Source organism: Manis javanica, chromosome 1 (assembly GCF_040802235.1).
Source record: "Manis javanica isolate MJ-LG chromosome 1, MJ_LKY, whole genome shotgun sequence".
NCBI lineage: Eukaryota > Metazoa > Chordata > Mammalia > Pholidota > Manidae > Manis > Manis javanica.
Genome location: NC_133156.1, coordinates 97,354,979 through 97,377,743, shown reverse-complemented (window position 1 = coordinate 97,377,743; position 22,765 = coordinate 97,354,979). Strand labels below are relative to the sequence as shown.

The window sequence follows — 22,765 nt, the reverse complement described above, 5'->3', positions numbered from 1 at the left end:
ACAGTGAGGCATGGTGAGAACTTGATAATACGAGTGAATGTGGAAACCACAGTGTGTTCATGTGAAACCTTCATAAGATTGTATATCAATGATACTTTAATAAATATAAAAAAGAAGTGGGTAAGGATTAAAAAGGGAACCTTGCTTTTATTCTCTGATTTTAGTCCAGCGCCTTATCTCCTTGTCTTTCTGCCTTATGTCTGTCAAGACCTCTCCAGTGGCCAAGCCTCACTTGTCCTGGCTGTGCTGGGTAGGAATCTGGGTATCTCACTACCTGAAGACATCCTTAGTGATCCAACTCTTTTAAGCTCCCCACACCCTCCTCAAGGTGCTTCAAATTCCTGAATCATTTCGGACTCTGCAGGTCAGGTCACATGACTTTTCAACCAGGCCTTTTCATGCAGTCACTAGACAAAGCAGAGGGACAAATCAAGGGCACTGACTCTGGTCTTCTAGTTTCATCCCAGAGACTTTCATTCCAATTTTTATTCTCTTTGTTTGGAATAATTGTTTAACTTTAAAAGGATTACAAAACAGGCAACTCAATTAACCAAGAACATATTTTATTTTTAGTTTGGCCTTTTTTTTTAATATGTTGTCTTTACATACATGTTCATATACATTGAAAAGAATCTAGAAGTATGTCTACCGAAACGTTGATAGTAGTTATCATATGGATCATGAGTTGTTTGGATTTTTGTTTGTTTCATTTTTTTGTTTGTGTATATCTATGGTTTTTATAACGACCCCTATTGTATAATAAGAAAAATACAAAGATTGCACAGTTCTTGTGATTTCAGTAATACTGAAACTTGTTTCTGCTTTTATTTTTCAGATTAACAAAATATATTGTGTTACTATGTTTCACTAAATTTTTGAAGGCTGTGGGACTTTTTGAATCATATGATCTCCTAAAAGCAGTTCACATTATTCAATTCATTTTTATATTAAAACTTGGGTAAGTGTCTGTGGTTCTTTTTTTTTTTACTTAGTTTTTTTCTTTTCCTGTGAAAATCCTGTTTCACCATAGTATCACTAGAAAATTTTACATAGAATAAATGTTTCAATTTATCCCTCTTGACAAGAATTTGGTAATTTTTTTTAAATGGGATGACCTAACATTGGAGGTATTAGGAGACTGTTTTTTATTTTAAAAAAAAAAGATTATTATACTCTAATAGCTTGCCAAAACATAGACAATTACTTTAGTTTATGTTAATGAGATTTTTGCAATTTTCTTTTAATGTTTGATTTAAGTAAAGACAGCTGCATTCTCCTCTCTCCTTCAGCATTAATCTATTGTAGTATCTCAAATGAACTAACCTCTGAAAAGCTCCAGTATACACACCTATGAGAATAAGAGTGAAAAGGGCAAATAAAAGGGTCTCAAGGGCTCTAGATTCCCAGACTATTCCACTGGTATAGTACAACTTCCAGCATGTATAAGATGTTAAGTGAGACTTGTCTTGGCACTGATATTCCTTATTTTCTAAGTTAAACCATGCTGGGCTATGTTCACTAAATGATGCCCTTCATAGTGTTCTATACAGTATAATTTATACAAGATAAATTTTACATTATTATGCATATAGTAAGAAATCTCACTAAATATTCATTAGACATTGAAATTGATGGTGACCACCCTCTGTGTTGATAAAAATCTCTCTTAAAGAGTCCTGGGATTAAAGTAATTATGGAAAGTGATTCTTAACTAAAAAATTTTAAATACCAGTTGTATGCATTTTTATGTAACTTTTGGGAATGAAAAGTGGGGACATATAATTAGTACTTTCTTCATTTCTATAATTTCAAGATTTTTTATTTTTGAATTTTGGAGAGGAATTGTTCTCCTTGGATTTCAAAGCATGAAAAAATATTGAGACTCCTTTTCTTTTGTGAGTTGTGAACTGGTTCGGAAGGCAATTGTAAATGAAGAATTCCCAAAATGTTTCAGTGGAAGCCTTGTTAAAATATGTATTGTTCTTTAGCATAATTTCTTTAGCAGATAACAAGTTCTAGTATATTTGTTTACAACAAATGTCTTAAAACCAAAGCTTGTATATAAGATTGATTAATGTTAATATATTAATGCTTCAATATTCACAGGACTGCATTTTTTATGGTTTTGTTTCAAAAGCCATTTTCTTCTGGGAAAAGTATTACCAAACACCAGGTGAGTTTTTGCAGAATCCTTTTTTCCTAGCCGTTTCCAAGGAGATGATGCTCTTTTCTTATCAGGAATACTTAACAAATCATTCAAGTGCACAGCAGAATTAATGTTTCCAGAGTTAACTTGCCCTTTCTTGTCTTATATTTTCAGAACCGAGGCTTTAAGAGTAAACTATAAAATGCAAAGATAATGGAATGTTTAAATATGAAGAGAGGGTACAAAAATTTTAAAGCATGCATGTGATTATCTCCTTTAATACAAGATCCTTACTTTAAAACATTCACAAATTAGACATGGAGACATGCCCAAGGACCTAGTACCAATGTCATCAGGAGGCCAATAAAGCATGGGGGTTAAAAATGAGGTCCCTGGAGTCAACAAATTCATGTTCTGTCTGTGTGTCTTACTCTTACTTTGAGCAAGTTACTTCATTTCTCTACCTTAATTTCTCACCTGTTAAATGGAGATAATAATACCTTCCTAATCTGTGAAGAATAAATTAATTAGTATTCTAAAATTCTTAAAATAGTGCCTATCATATAATGGCTATGCAATATATATTAGTTGTCACCGTTATCATCATCATCATTATTCCCTTTAGGTATCGGAAATTCAAAATATGTACCAGGAATGTCCTGTGTTCTGCATAATCATCTCACATTATCACCTCTTCATACAGTAGTTCTACTCTACTACATGTTTCCTTTATGTCACAACTTAGAATTCTGTGCCATGGTTTTCTTTATTAGAATGACAAATTTAAGTGTCTCTGTTTTAGAGATCAAAAATATTTTTTAACATAGAATTGGTAATTCAAACCCCATCTTTTTTCTTTTTAAAATTGGATCCGTAAAGATTCATGATGGGAAAAAATTTAAAGATTAAAACATTTAGTGTTCCTAGCCAGACTAGTGAGAAACGAGTGAAAAGACAGACAGAAAAAATTGTACTCCATAAAAAAAGATTTGAAGATCTAATACCAAACAAGAATGTAGAAAACAAAATACTATCATGCAAATCAAGGTTTAGTCAGGAATCTTAACATTGTCTATTTAATTACAAATATGTAATTATTTAGCCTTTAAAATACTTAAATGTTACCATTATTATCCTTCCATATGTATTCTATTTAAGATTTTGAGATATTTAGCAAAACCTATGAAATTTTTAATTTTTTGTTTCTATTTATAGTGGGTCAAAATATTTAAACATGCAGTTGCCGGGTGTATCATTTCACTCTTGTGGTTTTTTGGCCTCACTCTTTGTGGACCACTAAGGTAAATAAAAATGCATATTTTGAATGTTTATTTATATTTTTTCATTTTGAATATTAGTTTTGTTCCATTATACTCTGTGTCAAATATTTGTGTCAAATTTTGTACAAATGTTTCTTTCACTGCTATAGCATTGGATACAACTCAACAAATACATATATATAGAGTGAGAGAAAGAGAGTACCAGTTCAGTTTGTGGACTAGTTCTGGTGAATACCATTAATATGTTGTTAATGATTTGTCATAGATATTTTACTAAAATCTGAATAGGTTCAGTAAAGTTCTAGCATTAGTGGCTTTTTTGTCATTCACTGGTGATCTATTTTAGCAACTGACTTTATAAACTAAAAGGTCTTAAGTGGTTAAATAAAATCAATGAGTAAAAAAGAGAGCAAAACACTTTTTTGCCAGTGGAGTGGGACTCTGAAATAGTACACACAGAAAAGGAAAGATAATGGTTGTAAATAAGTATCTTGGGAGTAGTGTGTCAATCATCAGATTAATGATAACTTAACTATCATTTCACGTTCCCCTAGATCTATACAGAGTAATCTTTTTATGTAAATGTGCCAGTTCAGGGGCAAAAATACTAAAAGACCACTTAATTCAATAGGAATAGTAATATGTGCAACTGTGCACTAGCATTGTGTTAATATTTGTCCTCCTCTGAATGGTCTTTGCTTATTGAGTAAAATTATAAGACAAAGTGCCTTGCCATTGATAAGGGGAAATATGAGAATGAGAGATAAGAAGTAGGATGAAAGATGCTTTAAAGAATCTACACTTACGGAAAGTAACTTCAGTGGGGAATGGGGGGGACTTGATAATGGTGAATGTAGTAACCACAGTGTTCTTCATGTGAAACCTTCATAAGAGAGTATGTCAATGATACCTTAATAAAAAATAAATCTCACTCAGAATAGTGGAGTGAACAGAGTAGAAAGTGATAGGTGGAAAATGCTTTGTGAAAAATCCTTTCCCTTCTCCCATCTAATAGAATAGCTCTGGGTTTGGGTCCCTTTGGCTAGTTTACCCTGTACGTTGACAGATGCAGAGTATGCATAATTTCAAATATTAAATCCCTGTCCGTGACAGCATCAGCATCCTGGAGTAGGGGGAAAGCTGGCTGGAATTTCTCAGCTTGGAAAGAGTTTTCAGTTTATGCTTGAATATGAGTGGTGGTATTATTTATTATCATCTCTAATATTTTAAATTTCTAATTCATGGAAATATAATGTAATCTTTGTGTTGCTAAATCACTGTCACTATGTATTAGGATAGGAAAGCAAGACGGAAAATAGTTTTTACTTGGCTTCTAATTTAGTTATCTTATTCCTGGCTTAACAACCTCCCACTACCACCAGCTTGTCTGCCAGCACTGTCCCTGTCTTTCTTTTTCTAAAACCATCGTGCAATTTCTTGATTAGAAAGACTCCTTTGGTGTTTCATACCCTCTCTTATTTTAGGTTAGTATACTCTGCTGATATATTTATTTTCTTGAATTAGAATTCCTAAATATTAACAGAACTAAAGTTGTCACTACTGGGTTCTCATTACAGATTTTCGGATAAAGGGAAAAACTGAAAAATTTTTTGAATGAGCAGCTGAAATCTGTTGCTATTTAGATCCTATAAGTCTCCTTTTGTCTGGTGAATTTTTCAAGTTTTTTAAAAAAATATTTCTTATATGTAAAAGAGTAAATATATATAACTATGTTTAAATAGTAATAAAATGAACATTCATGTATCCAACACCCAGCCTCCAAAATGAAACCTTACCAATGCCTTTAAACTGTAAAGCACTGTGTGTGTCCCCCTACCATTGGATGTAACTAGCGTCTCCCATTTGTTTTTCATTCTCTTGGTTTTCTTTATAGTTTTACCACATAGTTAAATATTTCTTCTTAATGTTTAACTTGGCAAGTTTTTCATTGTATATAAATATAATTACGTGGCATGTATTTTTCTGCAGCATACTTTTTCCATTCGTGTTGACACTTAAAATTTGCCCAGTTCGATACACGTAGTGTGTATATATGTGTATTTATGTGGTGGGGGGGTTCGTTCATTTTTATGGAAATTTTTTGAAATATAATTCACATGCCATAAAATTCACTCTTTGTCTTAGTCTATTTGGGCTTCTAGAACAGAAATACCAGAGACTGGGTGGCTTATGAACAATACAGATTAGTTTCTCACAGTTCCAGAGGGGTAAGAAGTTCAAAATCAAGGTGAGGCAGATGAGGTGTCTGGTAAGGGACTGCTTCCTGGTTCAGAGATGTCTCTTCACTGTAGCCACACCATAATAGAAGGGGCAAGGAAGGTCTCTCTAATAAGGGCACTAATCCCATTCATGAGGCCTGCACCTTCATGACCCCAGCACCTCCCAAAGACCCCACCTCCAAATACCATCAATTTGGTGATTGGGTTCAACATATGAATTTGTATTACACATATAGAACTCTGTATGATATGATCCTATAAATAGTACTGTCAGTATTTGTAGTTTCAGACATTCTAAGGTAGATAATGCTAAAATATTTTCCAAAGCATTTGTGCCTATATATTTTTCTCATAATGTTTTATGAAATCAAGGGGGGAAATACTTATTTTCTTTTCTCTTAATCTAGTTGAATTCATGCTTCCTGATAAAGATCAGATATATTTCATAAATAATGTTTTATTTCTGTAGGACTCTGCTGATCTTTGAACACAGTGATATTGTTGTCATCTCCCTACTCAGTGTTTTGTTCACTAGTTCTGGAGGAGGACCAGCAAAGGTAGAATTTTTCCAGTATTAGTTACTTGAAAATTCAAAGTACACATGTAAAATATTATCCAAAACAATTAGATAATATCTTTTAACACTTAAAAGAATGTAGGGGCTTTTTCTGTTCATTTTAAATTTTTCTTACACACTCTTTTTACTTTTTACTTTGAAATCACGTATTTCTAGGAAGTTGCAAGAATAGTAGGTACATGTGCCCTTCACTCAGTTTCAGTTGTAAATTCTCACCCAGGTCAAGTACACTGTCAAAACCAAGAAATTGATATGAGTACAATGTGTCATAGATCTTACCAAGATTCAGAACTGATCAATCACCACAAAGGTCTCCATGCTGTATACCCGAACCCCTCCCCTGCCTCATTCTTAACCCCTATACATCATTTTTTGAAAATATCCAAGAACTTGTTGTATTTAAAATCTAATAAACATTTATCACACATTTTGCCAGCTAGGCAACTCTGTTCATCTTAAGCAGTTTAATTATCATCCCTTTTTGGTAAATGAGTCTCCAATTTGCAATTCCAAAATCTTACAACTACAGTATTTCTATTTTACCATATTAAATGTGTTCTGTATGTGGTGCATTGTCCTAATTACAGGGCAAGGGAGATATGAAGACAAATGAGGTATTATAGTCCCTGTTCTGAAAGGGACTTTCAGGCTAAGTAATGGAGGTAAATGAATAAAGTAAAGTGAACAAAATAACATACCAAGTGGAGTAGAGAGACTACCCAGCCCAGAGAACTCAGATTTGGATGGATAATTAATCTATGGGCAAAGAACTTTCTGAGCATGAGCATCAAAGTAGTGGAAAAAAATCACAAAGGGAAAACTCAGCATATTTGACTTAATAATGATTAATGATATAACAGATGTCATTGTATACATAGGAAACTAAGAACAACAAAAAATGTCCACAAAGGTTCATGTTTTTTAAAATACAAGTCACTCAAGTCAGTTGAGAAAAATGCTTAAGATTGTCCACAGAAATGAACCAAAGGCAGGGAAAGACAACTCATAAAAGAAATACAAATGACTTTAAAACATTTCTTTTTTAATTTTGCTGCACTAATACTCAGAAATGAGAGCATAGATTTTAAATACCCTCTCACAATGTCGAAATGAATCCTAGCGTCTATCTAGGATGCAGAGCAGTTTTTTCTTAGTTATGACTCTGAAGCACTACAGAATTCCCAGTTGTCCTCTTTGTTAACAAAAGATTAAATTACATTATCTGTATCTGAGTATTGTTGATGTTGTCATATCCTAATTTAATTTAAATTATGAAATTGAAAATTCTGCGGTTTATGTAAACTGACTTTTGTCAAAATATCCACCACACTAATTTATGAAGCATAGTGGTAACCATGTTAATGAATAGAATAGGATCCCCACTTTACATTTTAAACTTTTATTTAAATATTTAATGGAAGTGTCTGGTATTAAACCTGTAAATTTGTAAACTTAGAATATATAATAATGCTATTTAGATTGCTTTTATATCCAAAATTCTGCAGTATTTCCATAAATTAGGCCAATATCCTTCCTCTTAGTTTGTTTTGTTAAAGTCCTTTCCCTGGAATGAGAACTTAAACTTAAAAAAGTTTATTAGCTTTTAAGTGCTTTATACCTGTACTAGACATTAAAAATGATTGCTAATTTTCATAACATGCCCTCTTTGTTCTTTTTCCCTATAAGAATGGTGACTACAATAGTGAAATTGTAAATTTGCTGTCTTCTCTTTCACTTGCATGTTGTGGAATAAAATAAGTCCCTACTAATTATTCTTCAGCTACTTGGGCTCTTCAACCATCAGCAAAATAGCATTTAGGAAGATTAATTCTGTAAACATTAATAGTTTTGTGCATGGTAACATACCTAGCCCTATTAGCAAGGAGACAATTGAAGTTTATCATTATTATATGTCTTAAATGCCCTTAAAATAGTGTGCAGAATTTTTTGGAACTCTTTACTTTTGTATCTTACTGTTACTACTGTAAGTTTACATTTTACAGTTTAAGGGCTTTAATGTTAATGTTATTCTTTCTTTAAATGCTTACTTGAAAAAATTTTTCTTTAGCATTTGTACAGTCATAGTCTTAAAAATCAGCCCTTGAAAAAGCCATCCTTAATATTATTTTCTACATTTTCAGACAAGGGGCGCTGCTTTTTTCATTATTGCTGTGATCTGCCTATTGCTTTTCGACAATGATGATCTCATGGCTAAAATGGCTGAACACCGTATCCTTTTGCAATAGATTGGAGTTAATATAGTCTTGCAGAAAAATGGAATATTGGCAGGATGGGAAAAGAAGGGATGACTGAATTAAACTGATCTATCATGAATGATATTTTCATAGTCTAATGAAGGTATTCTAAATCAGTATTCAAATAATAAATTCACTCTAAATTAAATATTTTGTAGCATTTCAATATATTCTGCAACACCCTAAGTTTTCAGAAATTTACAGATAATAGAAGAATATTTTAGAATGTCCTGATGCTAACTAAAAGAGGTTATAGATGATTTACCACTTAGCAGAATCAATCTGTTTGCTCCCTTGTCGTTTAATAATTTAAATGCTTGTTTGAGAAGTCAGGGGAAAATATTCAGGGTTTTTTTTAATTAAATGAAAAGCCTTTGGCACCTTCTTGCCTGAAAAAAAAGTTCAGATTCCTTAACCTGGTATTCACTTTCTTGCTCTAAAATACTATTTACATCTCAGCTCCCACTCTCCTCTTGTATAAACCTGACTTTCCAGGCAAATATATCATTTTCCTCTGCAGACATGCCTTGTATCTTTCCTGTCCACACACCTTTGCACACTCCATTTATCAGAGCTCAAAACACCAGTTTTGATTCTTCTAGTTACTACCCTAAAACCTATTAGTTAACTAATAACAGCGGGCTTTGTTCAACAATGAGAAAGGATGACATGACTTTACAAAAAATTCTAGGTTGCTTGTGATGCAACTATATTTGACCCTTGAACAACACAGGTTTGAACTGTGTGTATACATTTACAGGCAGATTTTTTTTTTTTTTTGAGAGGGCATCTCTCATATTTATTGATCAAATGATTGTTAACAACAATAAAACTCTGTATAGGGGACTCAATGCTCAATGCACAATCATTAATCCACCCCAAGCCTAATTCTCGTCAGTCTCCAATCTTCTGAAGCATAACGAACAAGTTCTTACATGGTGAACAGTACAAGGGCAGTCATCACAGAAACTTTCGGTTTTGATCACACATTATGAACTAAACAATCAGGTCAAATATGAATATTGTTTGATTTTTATACTTGATTTATATGTGAATCCCACATTTCTCCCTTATTATTATTATTATTATTATTATTAATAATAATAAAATGCTGAAGTGGTAGGTAGATGCAAGGTAAAGGTAGAAAACAGTTTAGTGCTGAAAGAGAGCAAATGTAGATGATCAGGTGTGTGCCTGTAGACTAAGTGTTAATCCAAGCTAGACAAGGGCAATAAAACATCCACGGATGCAGAAGATTTCTCTCAAAACAGGGGGGGTGAGGTTCTAAGCCTCACCTCTGTTGATCCCCAATTTCTCACCTGATGGCCCCCCTGCGACTGTACCTGTCTTAGGTTGTTCCTCCCTTGAGGAATCTTACCCGTCTCTGGCTAACCAGTCATCTTCCGGGGCCATACAGGGAAATGTAAAGTTGGTAAGTGAGAGAGAAGCAATATTGTTTGAAAAGGTTAGCTTTTTACTTCTTTGCAGATTTATGCCCTGTGGCTTTTATGCCCAGTATTTGTCTTGAGGTATCTTTATCACTTGGAAAAATTATGATACTCGGTAAATTCGATTTGAGGCACGAATTCTATTTAAGGGTTCTAATTAGGGAGGAAGAAGAAAAGCTATAGGAGTAGGAGACGGAAGAAAACATGGGAAGATTGATTATTTCTTTGACATATCTTCTTGTAGAGTAACAAGCATGTATAGGTTTTAAACTACTAATTAAATTGTGCACACACATTAACATAATAGGAATACAGTTACATAACCAAAGCAGACCTATAATTACCAGCCATCTCCAGTGAAACCAAGAAAACCAGTTAGGCACCCTAGGCATTTGTGAAAACTTATCTATGATATGGTGGATATTGTCCAACTGAACTTGAACAGTCTGAGAGAAATCAGACAAATTAAAACAACCCATTCTTGGGGACTGTTCACATCCCATATGTTCTTTTAACAGTAGATAGTCTGCAGTTGTAAGATTTTGGAGCGCTACAGCTTGCACTTCTCCTAATTCTTGGTTGAGTTCCAACAGTATAGATCTAGTCAAATTTGTTGTTTTACTGTATGCACAGGCCAGCTTAAATATCTCCTTCTTCATTCCAATGGCAAGTCCAGGAACCGGTGGGATGAGTGCAGCTACAACTGCAGCATCGTACAGGCAGGTTTTTTAAAAATAAATACATTGGAAAATTTTTGGAGATTTGGAAGAACATTTTCTCTAGCTTACTTTATTGTAAGACTACAGTATTTAATACATATGCAAAATATGTGTTAATCCACTATGTTATCAGTAAGACTTCCGGTCAAACAGTAGGCTATTAGTAGTTAAGTTTGTGTAGAGTTAAAAGTTATTTGTGGGTTTTCGACTGCCTAGGGAGTCAGTACCCTTAACCCCTGCGTGTTCAAAGATCAACTGTATTCCTCATCCTGCCCTCTTTTTCTTGCTGCTTGCTTTGCTGAGATTTATGTGGTCAATGACTTAGATGCAGGTTTAGTACTGATACTAAGAGTCACTCTAAAAGAGCAACCTTAATTCTGTTAGATAGAAGTAGTACATAATTCCTTACTCTCGTCCCTTTGTCCTATTTGTGTATGTCTGTTTTAGAGGTTAAGTACTAAAATTTAGCAACTAAGTCTTAAGCACTATTATAATCATTTTGGAGACATCAAAAGAAATATAGGCCATTCAAATTTATAAATCATGTACCAAAATTAAATTTTAAATTGTTTTGTTTTTAAGGGAAACATTGTTGAGGTTGGTCAGGTTTGGGGCCCCTAGATTAGTCTATAGTCAACTCAAGAAAATGTAGCTAAAATTTCAGGAGGACTTAAGGATTCAAGGAGTTCATATTTGAGTTTTTTTCCTTTATTCCAACTCACTTAGCGGAAGGACATCATGATAGTGCTCTAACTCACATGCTTTACACAGCCATTGCCTTCTTAGGTGTGGCAGATCACAAGGTATGTTCTTTTCTTGTTCCTAATGTGATCAAGAGATTCTGAAAAGTTACAGCAACTGTAACTTTAAAAATGCACTTAAAATAAGTTATCAGTAATTTACAATACTGCCTTTCATATAAGCACTTCAGTAATTTAGGATATGGAAAAAACATACTAGTTTTATTTCCTCAAATGTTATGTATTTAGGGATTGAATATTGGACTGTATGTTTCTAATGAGACTTACTATTTAATTTTATTCATAGGGTGGAGTATTGTTGCTAGTACTGGCTTTGTGTTGTAAAGTTGGTTTTCATACAGCTTCCAGAAAACTCTCAATAGATGTTGGTGGAGCCAAACGTCTTCAAGCTTTATCTCATCTTGTTTCTGTGCTTCTCCTGTGCCCATGGGTCATTGTTCTTTCTGTGACAACTGAGGTAAGAGCAGGAATATGTTGGTATTAAGTAAAATCAGTTGGTATTATTTATAATTTTTAGTTCAGTACATTGTATGTTACTTCAATTTGAGGTTGCAAGTTGCCTGAACTTGCTTTTTCTTTGTGATTTTGAAATTTTTTTCAAGTAGTAAATACAAATCAAGTACCACTACATTTATATCCCTGCCATTCCTATGGCCCAAAGGAATCAGTTAAAGGAACAGTTTAATACCTGCTGTGTGTTAGGCACAGTGATCTGGGACATGTAGTATTTATAAAATTATTAAACCACAATGCTTCTGGTTTTTTCATACTTAGGAGAATACTGGGAAAATATGCCAGTACCATAGAGTGCCTCTATTTTGGCATTTTGCTAATCATATTGAATCATGAGAATATTTACTTACGCATAAAGAGATAAACTAAAATACAAGATGCAAACTTTATACCCATACAGTATTGACAATTTCTTTTTTTAATTTCTAGAGTAAAGTCGAGTCTTGGTTTTCTCTCATTACACCTTTCACCACCGTTATTTTTTTTGTCACAATCCTGGATTTCTATGTCGATTCCATTTGTTCAGTCAAAATGGAAGTTTCCAAATGTGCCCGCTATGGATCCTTCCCCATTTTTATAAGTGCTCTACTTTTTGGAAATTTTTGGACACATCCAATAACAGACCAGCTGCGAGCGATGAACAAGGCAGCACACCGAGAGAGCACCGAACACGTCCTATCTGGAGGAGTGCTTGTGAGCTCCGTGTTCTTCCTTCTATGTGAGCATTTTTTCCCTTGCCAGATTTCTTCCTATGGACTCTGGTGCACAAATCATTTACTTAATTTAGGAATTTGTTCAGTGTTGCCTTTAGTGCTAACAGATACTGTGTTAGTTTTTGGTAGCTTAAACTTTTGAAACTTTTGTAAACTCCTTTTTTTTTTTCTCTTTTTAGCTGCCAACATCTTATCATCTCCATCTAAGAGAGGACAGAAGGGTACCCTAATTGGATATTCTCCTGAAGGAACGCCTCTTTATAACTTCATGGGTGATGCTTTTCAGCATAGCTCCCAGTCAATCCCTAAGTTTATTAAGGAATCACTAAAACAGATTCTTGAGGAGAATGACTCTAGGCAGATCTTTTACTTCTTGTGCTTGAATCTGGTAAGATTTTTAAATATTAGAGGCATATTGAAACTTTATCTTTGTGAATTTCTGATAATTAGAGATGGGCTAAAATTATATTTTCTCTAAGTAGTAAAAAAATTATAGGATAGACTACTTAAGCAAACAATTTTTGAGGCATTTTAGAAGCATTGGTTTAGTGTGCTATTTCAAATCAGTAAATACAGTAGCTTCTAAAGATTTTTATCTCTTCCTTTTAGGATCTCACTAAAAACCAGTTTGCTAACATTTGATATCCTAGTTTATTGAGTTCTATAAATGTATCAAAAAAGACTGTTCTTTTAAATAATTTATAAGGTTAACATCTGATTTAGCTTAGTTTCTTATAATTTATATGAAACGAGGTTTCTTCTATAAGTACTAGTTAAATAACTAAAGAAATAGTTATATAATTTCTTCAAGTAAGGTTTGGGTAATTAAGGGTTAAAATCCTCATTCATGCTTAAATTCTGATAAATCTGTCTTAAAACAGTATTTCCCAACACACTCCTCCCCTATTTTTTTTAAACATATTTTAGCTTTTTACCTTTGTGGAATTATTCTATGGCGTGCTGACCAATAGTCTGGGTCTGATCTCAGATGGATTTCACATGCTCTTTGACTGCTCTGCTCTGGTCATGGGACTCTTTGCAGCCCTGATGAGTAGATGGAAAGCAACTCGGATTTTCTCCTATGGGTAGGTACACTGCCTATCAAGATGGTATGGCACAGTGAAATAATCTTGAGTGCAAATTCTGTCTTAAGGAATAAAATTTTATTATTTTTAATCAAATAATTTTTCAGAGCTTCATTATTCTTTAACTTGAAGTAGGGAAGAGGGAATAAGCATGAAATGCTTATTTGATGAATACTGTATGACAATAAACTCAAGATTATAATCCCTGACAAAACCCTCTTATAAGTAGGTAGCAAAAGTCACTGAAATATTGAACTCTTTGCCTAATGTGTTTCTTTGAAACAATGAGATATGCATGGTCATTCTCATCTTTGCTGTTGGAAAGAGTATTCAAAATATGAAGTGGCTATAAATGAACTATCATTTCATAATAACTCAACAAATATTAGAATCGCTGATTTGTATAAGGTATTTTGATAAGAACTACTTTAAATAGATTAATAAGTATAGCTCATATGTTCAGCTTTATATTTTGAAGGGTGGATGACCCAAAAATAAAATTATTTTGGTACAAAGCCTAATCTGTATGCTGTGACAGGGGTACAGAGAACATCAGGGACTTAAAAGGAGAGAGAAGTAACTTCTTGATAAGAAATTAAAGGCTTTGTGTAAGAGGGAACATTGAAGAAGGACTTCAATAAATACATGAAATTTCAACAGATGATGTATGCAAAGAATCTTCCAGCATTAGTATGATGTGTAAAATCTTGGTAATTTTGTAATCTTACTATTTATGTAGTTGAAAATCTGGACTTGCTTCCTCCTTTGTAACTAATAATGTTTATACTTTAAAAATATTTATTTTCCTTTTCTAAAAATACATTCTGCATTTCTAGGTATGGCCGAATAGAAATTCTCTCTGGATTTATTAATGGACTTTTTCTAATGGTAATAGCTTTTTTTGTGTTCATGGAGTCAGTGGCTAGATTAATTGATCCCCCGGAATTAGACACAAACATGTTAACAGTAAGTCTTTTTATTTTCCTATTTGAATTTCTACTGGTATTCACACAACTTTTTCTTTGCTGAAGTTTAACTATTTGTAGTTACTGATCTAGAAAGGTTTAATTTTATTTTTATTTAAATCAAAGTAACCACCTATTTTGCTGTTTATATATACACTGTTTACTCTTAGAAAGTAATTTATCCCTTTCTTTAATATTTTAGTAGTCAGAATATTAGATAACATTCCAGAACATACAGATTTCTTTCTGACTTACTAAATATTTTTCTTTGAAGATGTGTTTTTAAATAACTGAGGAAATTTGCAAAATGTTAAAGTATCAGAAAAATAACAAAGATTTTACTCTGTAGATTATTATATTCCTGCTATAGCAACTTTTAATGTTCTCCCTGTACCTCCAAACCTTTATATGTGCCCATTTCTTGTAGTTGTCAGTCCTTCCCTCAATTCTGCCATTTAGCATTTGTCAAAACTTTGCTAATATGTCTCCTCTGGTAGGATGCTTTCACTTAATACCTCTCTTCCCTCAAAATTTGGTAGATTTCCCATTCTCGATATTCCCATTGTATCTTATGCATTCTTCTTTTAGCAACATTGAGTTATAATTATACTTAATTTGTCATTCTTCCACAATTAAAGATGTAAGTGAAGTGCCTTCAAGACTCAAATTGTATATCAACTCCTAAATTCTAGCACCTGGCTTGTAGTAGGCAATCAGCTATTAATTACTGATTGACTAAAAGTAGTTACAAGTGTTGGTGGAAGCAACATATATTATAAACATATAATTAATATATAAACATATATTAGTAAAATGTTCTTGGATTACAGTTTAGAAATATATTTTGAATCTTAATTGCTCATGTCTTCTGAGCTTTAATATTTATTACAGAAATATTCACACAAGTGTGTAAAGGTACATGATTCATTGTTTATAATGGTGGAGAATAAAAAACAATGTCCACCAATGAAAGGACTAAAATAAATTTGTCATTCATATAATAGAATACACTGCAGCTATTAAGAAGAATAAGGTATATCTATATATACTAGTGTGAAAAATACTAGTAAAATGTACTAAGTGAGAAAAATTATAAAACAGTATTGTAATATCCTATGATTGGTTTAAAGTGCTGTATAGAAAAGTATAGTAGTATAAGAATAGAAAATACACCATTCTCTTAGGAGTGACTAACTCTTTTATAGGGAGCTTTCACTTTCTACTCTGTTTTTTTCTGATGAAGTATATAAAGATGAACTATTTCCCAGTGAAGTAGTATTTATGAGGTGGTGGGGCTTCTGTAAGTTGTATTTGATTTCATTCAGAATTCACTAACCGTCTTAAAGCTCATAAAGATAACTGATATTTAAAACCCTGGCAGATAAATGGTCTGAGTCACAGGAAGAAGTAAATAAGCTCCATTTTACCAAATCTCTTACTACCTTTGAAAATTAATTAAAATTATCTGTCCCCCTTATTTTTATATTGTTATATATTTTTTTAAAATCGATTTCTCCAAAGGAGAAATTGTAGATATATGTAAATTAAATAATACCCTGAACCATTCAAAATCATTTTGTAAGAGGATAATCAAGGGTAAGTAACTTTGTTTATCCTTTGAAGTGTTACTGTGGCACCTTTAAATCAAGATAATTCCATTCACTTTTTTTTTTAATGAGAGATTACTATTATATGTTTGCTCTTCCACTATACTTTTTCACTTGGGAAATTTTATTACGTTTAAGACAGAGTAAAACTATTTGGAATCCACTAGTTAGTAAATTATAATCATTGCCTTAAAAACTTGAAATTTACCTAATAATATAAATGAGATTTCAGGTACAGTGTATACTTGCTCTAGTAAGCAGTACTTTCAAACTATTTAACAAAACTTTAGCATCATTTATTCATAAGCCTTGAATGCTTAATCACTTAATTAAAGCAAGTCCAAATCCCTTTGTCAAAAAGTTAAAATATTTTTTCTAAAATACTGTAAAATTCACATTTAAAAATTTTAGATTTACTTACTGAACTTAGTGGTTTTGCTTTGAATACCTTCAAAACTGTAAACAGAAAAACATGCATAGCTATATATTAACTTTTAAATTACAAATTTATTTTTTAAATTACAAATTTAAAGGTTTTCTCTTCTCCCTTTTGCTAGCCAGTCTCAGTTGGAGGGCTGATAGTAAACCTTATTGGTATCTGTGCCTTTAGCCATGCCCACAACCATACCCATGGAGCTTCTCAAGGAAGCTGTCACTCATCTGATCACAGCCATTCACACCATATGCATGGACACAGTGACCATGGGCATGGTCACAGCCACGGATCTGTAGGCAGAGGCATGAATGCTAACATGAGGGGTGAGTCCTTGTCAAATATTGTCCTACCTTTCAACTATGTTCTGAATTGACATTGTTTATATTAAATATTGGGTTTCTGATAGTTTTATTTTTAAAACAATCTGTAGCTAAAAAAGGTCATCTGTTGCAGAAAATGCTCACATTGGTTCATAAATGTCAATTTTTAAATGGGTTATTGTAATTACAGAGTCCTTTTCATACTAATAGTTGAATAAATATTACTTGGAAAGGAAAGACTCAGTGTTTCAGTATGAACTACAAAAAGAACCAGGAAATTTTTATTATATGGTAAAAAATACAGGGAAAGTACTTACCACTTACATTGAAGTATTCTGATTGTTTAATATAAGTAATTTGGATAATGTCAAAACTTGGCTCATGTATGATTTCTAAGAACCCTTCCCAGACAAACCACACCATCTAAAATTCAATACAAAGTGCTATAGTGGTGGTCCACATCCTTACCTTTTTATCACTATGCTGTGAATTCTTTCAGGGCTGTGACCATGTTTTAGTCATTATGAACTACCAGCCCTTAGCAGAGTGCCAGGTGCATAATAGGTACCCAGTAATATTTGTAGAGTGGATAAAATAGCTAAACTAGATGTGCTTTTTTAACATTTTTATATATTTTTACTTGTAGGTGTATTTCTACATGTTTTGGCAGACACACTTGGCAGTATTGGTGTGATCGTATCCACAATTCTTATAGAGCAGTTTGGATGGTTCATTGCTGATCCCCTCTGTTCTCTTTTTATTGCTCTATTAATCTTTCTCAGTGTTGTTCCACTGATTAAAGATGCCTGTCAGGTTCTACTTTTGAGACTGCCACCAGAATATGAAAAAGAGCTACATATTGCTTTAGAAAAGGTACTGTAATTTTGTCACTTTTTTTTTTTTTTTAACAAGCAAAAAGTAGTTTACTAAAGCAAAATACACACTCAAGAAGGGAGTGTGGGCATGCTCCAGAGGTGAGCAGCACCATGGGGAGTTCAAAGTGTGGTCTTATAGCTAGAGTTTAAGCAGGGGTACAATATTCATCAGGTTGGATGGGGTTTTTCTTGGAATAGGGAGGGGGTTTCTGGGGGTGATACCCTCTTTCTGTCCTTTGATGGCCTTCCTTGCAACTGTCATGGCGCCAAGGAGTGTGGTTTTTAGTATGCTAACAAGCGAGCATGTAATGTACTTTGAGGTGAAGTCAGGATCAACTTCTCCTCCATGTTGGAACTAGTCAGTCAGTCTTGGCAGGTCTAGCATCTATACCCTACCTCCCCACATCACACAAGAATAGCTTACAAAGAACATTTAGAATATAAAAAAACATCTAACCAAATGTAAACACCAACCAAAGTCCCCGTCTTTCTCCCTACTCATTGTCTGGCTATCCACCTGCTATAACATTTCCCTCCTCAAGGAATGTGGACCCTTGAAATCTTTCAGGAAGAACGTGTGTTCATCATTCTTCAGTAGCTGCCGAGGGGCACTGACCCTGCCTGTAGGTCCACCATTTCCTTGCTATCTGTCAGGAAAAAGCAGGTCATGGAGCTGTCTCAGGTGTGGCCAAGATGGACAAGGGCACATAAAAGGATGCACTGAGGTTTTAGGGTTGCTGATGTGTGTCTTGATAAGTGTGAGGGATGGGTTGAAATCCTTGTCTGAGCAACATCTGGAGTTAGATGTTCGGTAACCTAGAGGAAATAAACTAGACCATTAGTGAGTACAGTGCTTAGAGTGCCTTTCATGGCCACCAAAATGTCGAGCAATCAAGTCCATCCAGAGAGATTTCCCTGAGTGCTAAATGAGACCTCAGCACGTGGGAGTGTCCTTGACTCTGACTGGGAAAGAATTTACAAGCAGGTCAAGCAGGCACAAGCAAAGAGTAGTTTAATAAAGCAAAGTACTCACTCAAGGAGGAGTACAGGTATGCTCCAGAGGTGAATAGCACCTCTTCACTACTTCTTTCTTTTTAAAATAGCATTTGAAGTTCAAAAAGTTGACATAATAAGAAATGTGTGAGATATGAATGAAGAAAATATAGTTTTACTTAAAGGACATAAAATTAAGACTGAATAAAGGAGAGAGAGATTTTCTTGGATGGTAAACTATTGTGAAGATGTTGCTTTCTTCCATTTAAGTCTCAACACAGTTGCCTCTACAGGGATTTTTGTTTGGAGAGAACAGAAAATCCAGTATTACTTGGAAGTTTATTTGGAAGAGTTAATGCTTGAGAATAAGTTCTAAAAATACATTAATTTACAGACTTAACTAATCTGTAGGATCCTAGTTTGTGATTATAAAGTTATAGAATTAACTAACAAAACCAACAGTTTTGTTCTTACACAAGAATAAACACATAAATCAATTTTTTTTAAAAGCCTGTCCAGAAGCAGACCCAGGAACTCATGGAATTCAGTATATAGCATGGATGGTATTTCAGATCAGTGGAGAGAAAGGGTCAACCTAATTAACATTTCTATTTGGTGAGGAAGAACAGCTGTATCACTTTACCATACAAAGAAAACTATTTTTCCAGTGGATTAAACAGGTAAATGGCAAAAAATTATAAAACTGCTAAAATAAAATAGAAGGTTTTTAGATACACAGATATAGGGAAAGCTTTTTAATAAGCTTAAAGTGAAACCAGAAGCCAAAAAGGAAGGTAAAAATCTACAGATTGGACCAACTGAAAATTGTCCATTGACAAAAGATTCCATTAACAAGTATGAAATACAAAAAGCAGACCAGGAGAAAATATTTGCAGCACATATAAATAGGCAAAGGCTTACTATCCATAATCCTTTAAATCCAGAAAAGGACAGTCTTATAAAATGGACTGAGAATATAAATAGGCAACTCATAGAACAAACAAACACCAAATAAAATGTTTTTCAGCTTACAGTGTGCCGCAGCATATTAATTAGGATCTGTTGATAAAAGAAGTTGGTGTCTTAAAGTATAGCATCTTAACCCACTGTTTTCGTAAATAAAACTAGTAGTTTTCTCACCTCATAATTAATACTACCCCTTACTAAAAAAAGTTTTTTATTACAAAAATAATATATGTCCATTATAGAAAATTTCAGAACACAGAAAAGTACAAGAAAGGGGAAAAAAATCACATAATTGTACCACCTGGAAAAAAACACTTTTAGAAACTTTTTCTGAGTAAAAATGTTTTGGAAAAAATGGCAAAAAAGCTGTTTTGTACTGATTTGTAAATTTTTTCCCATTATGGCATGCTGATAAATATTCTCATACATTTTTAATGACAGTGTAGTGTTACATTGTGTGGGTTATCTATAATTTATTTAAGTAGTCCTCTGTTGTTGAACAGGAAGGATATCTTTTGGATGTGGTTACTCTGTAACAAATAATATGCCATTGTATCAGTGTAAGAAAATTATGTATTTCATTGACTGTATCCAATGTTTAGAATAAGCAGAGTTCATCTTATATAGGTAAAAATGGATGTGCAACTGTTGGGTGTAAAGACACCTGTGACCTTCTTCACTTCCTGTTCAGAGCTACCTTCACTGGCATCACTCCCACGTCAAAATATGTTAGATAATTCTACTTAAAGCTAGTTATCACTCTCCTATTCCTATTTTATTTCTAGGTTCTCCCAATTCTCTCTTTTTTTTTAAAATCAGTTTAATAGTGGTTCCTGGACCAAAATGATTGCTTTGTGTTAAGTACATTAGCCTTTACATCCATTTATATTGCCTGTCCTTTTACTTGACAGATACAAAAAATTGAAGGATTAATATCATACCGTGACCCTCATTTTTGGCGTCATTCTGCCAGTGTTGTGGCAGGAACCGTGCATATACAGGTGACATCTGATGTTCTGGAACAGAGAATAGTACAGCAGGTAATAACCTTGTCTTTAAAGTGATTTTCAGTTGAGGTAACTCATATATAAAATTACATACATTGTAAGTTAAATAGCTCAATAGTGTTTTAGCAATTCGAAAATACCAGTCTGTCAGCCATCAAAGATAATATATTCTTTACATCTAGATTTGTTTTAACCAGAAACACTTAAACTAAAATCAAATTTTAGAATTTAGAGGACAATCTTAAGTTAGTGTAAAAAATTTTTATTTATGATCCTCCTTGATTTCTATTATCCAGAAATAAGTATTATTAATATAGCCCTAAATTAGTAATAATAACAATAAAGTTGTCAGGATATGTGCTATGGTTGTAGATAAGGATCAAGATAGTTCCTGTATCGCTAGTCTAGACATACCAAATTGGAAACAATCGCTTTTCTACTTTGAATGTCAGGTCAGTAATTTACTGTCCTTCTAGAAGATCCTATCTAACATTTGATCAATAAATAATAAATATTACTTTGAGGACTTATCTTTGACTATCTGTAACTATTTAAAAATGTGACATCAATTATTTAAGACATATACACAAAATGCATTAATCTAAATACTTTAAAATGTATGAATTTTTATAACAGGTTACAGGAATACTTAAAGATGCTGGAGTAAACAATTTAACAATTCAAGTGGAAAAAGAGGCATACTTTCAACATATGTCTGGCCTAAGTACTGGATTTCATGATGTTCTGGCTATGACAAAACAAATGGAGTCCATGAAATACTACAAAGATGGTACTTACATCATGTGAGATAATGCAAGAATTACCTCTGGGGCATAAACAATGAAGATTAAATATCTTAGTATTTATAATATTGCCAGAAGGAAGAAAATTGCACATAATTGAGCAGAAACATTTTGCCATATTTGAAAAAAATTTTACAGTTCCCTGCTATTGGATCAAGGAATCTTTCTCAAAGGAAATTTAAATACAGAATGAAACATTAAATTGTGCAAGTAAAATAATTATTTGATTATGTGTATAACAGGAACCTTAAAATTTGAGTGAGCATGATGTATCACTTCTTCAAATCTGAACATATAATGATGGATTCTAGTGAAGACCAAAATTACTTCCTTGTGTTTACTTTCTGTCAGAAAGCATCTCCTTTGTAAATAATGTATTTACATGTTTATTACAAAGACCCAAATGAACAATTTTTAGTCAATTTTTTGCATAGCCCTAGAATAAAATAGGAATAAAAGTTATATATTTATGGATTTTTCTGTACATAAAACTGGTTTCTAATTATAACTTAAATCCATTAAGTAAAAGTTGTATTGCCACTTTAAATGTAAACTAAATTATTTGGGAGAAACCAACCACTGAAATGAGACAAGCAGTGAGAATAGAGAAGTATAACATTACAGCTTTTGATGTATTACAAAAACCAACCACTCTGTAAAATAAATTTTTTTACTTTTGGTAATATTTGCAAATGAATAATTACTTTATTAGAGTGAAGAACTATACTAAGTTGTGCGCATATTATTCAATTACTTTTCTTCTTCCTCTAAAGTAGAATATTCCATTTCTTGTTATACATCTGGCATTCCAAGTTGCTTATCAAGTTCATATCCAAGCAATGCTAGGCTTTTCATCTTGTCATTTAGTTCCATTTGTTGTAGAACAGCCAGTTGAGAGAGCCATAAATAATTGTCATCTCAGTTGAATTTTCTGTCTATAGATACAAGGTTTTTTTTCAGTTTCTGCACCATGTAGAAATACAAGAAATAGTAAAGAATAGGTAGTTATTTTGAAGTTTAATAAGTAATCTTATCCATAAACACATGGGCACTGTG

General features: G+C 33.1%; 1 protein-coding gene across 1 annotated transcript in view; it reads left to right on the top strand.

Annotated features, from left to right (window-relative positions):
- The window catches only part of SLC30A5 (solute carrier family 30 member 5), a 28,914-nt gene extending 6,731 nt beyond the window's left edge, over nt 1-22,183 (top strand). Inside the window, exons 2-16 of the mRNA XM_017675900.3 lie at nt 836-958; nt 2,107-2,173; nt 3,362-3,447; nt 6,136-6,223; nt 8,385-8,472; nt 11,392-11,468; nt 11,713-11,883; nt 12,369-12,657; nt 12,832-13,040; nt 13,580-13,737; nt 14,574-14,703; nt 16,867-17,068; nt 17,712-17,938; nt 20,811-20,939; nt 21,543-22,183. Coding sequence (XP_017531389.3) covers nt 836-958; nt 2,107-2,173; nt 3,362-3,447; nt 6,136-6,223; nt 8,385-8,472; nt 11,392-11,468; nt 11,713-11,883; nt 12,369-12,657; nt 12,832-13,040; nt 13,580-13,737; nt 14,574-14,703; nt 16,867-17,068; nt 17,712-17,938; nt 20,811-20,939; nt 21,543-21,713 — 2,215 coding nt within the window. The 3' untranslated portion in view covers nt 21,714-22,183. The remainder of the gene's footprint in view (nt 1-835; nt 959-2,106; nt 2,174-3,361; nt 3,448-6,135; nt 6,224-8,384; nt 8,473-11,391; nt 11,469-11,712; nt 11,884-12,368; nt 12,658-12,831; nt 13,041-13,579; nt 13,738-14,573; nt 14,704-16,866; nt 17,069-17,711; nt 17,939-20,810; nt 20,940-21,542) is intronic.
- Nucleotides 22,184-22,765: the final 582 nt, after the last annotated feature.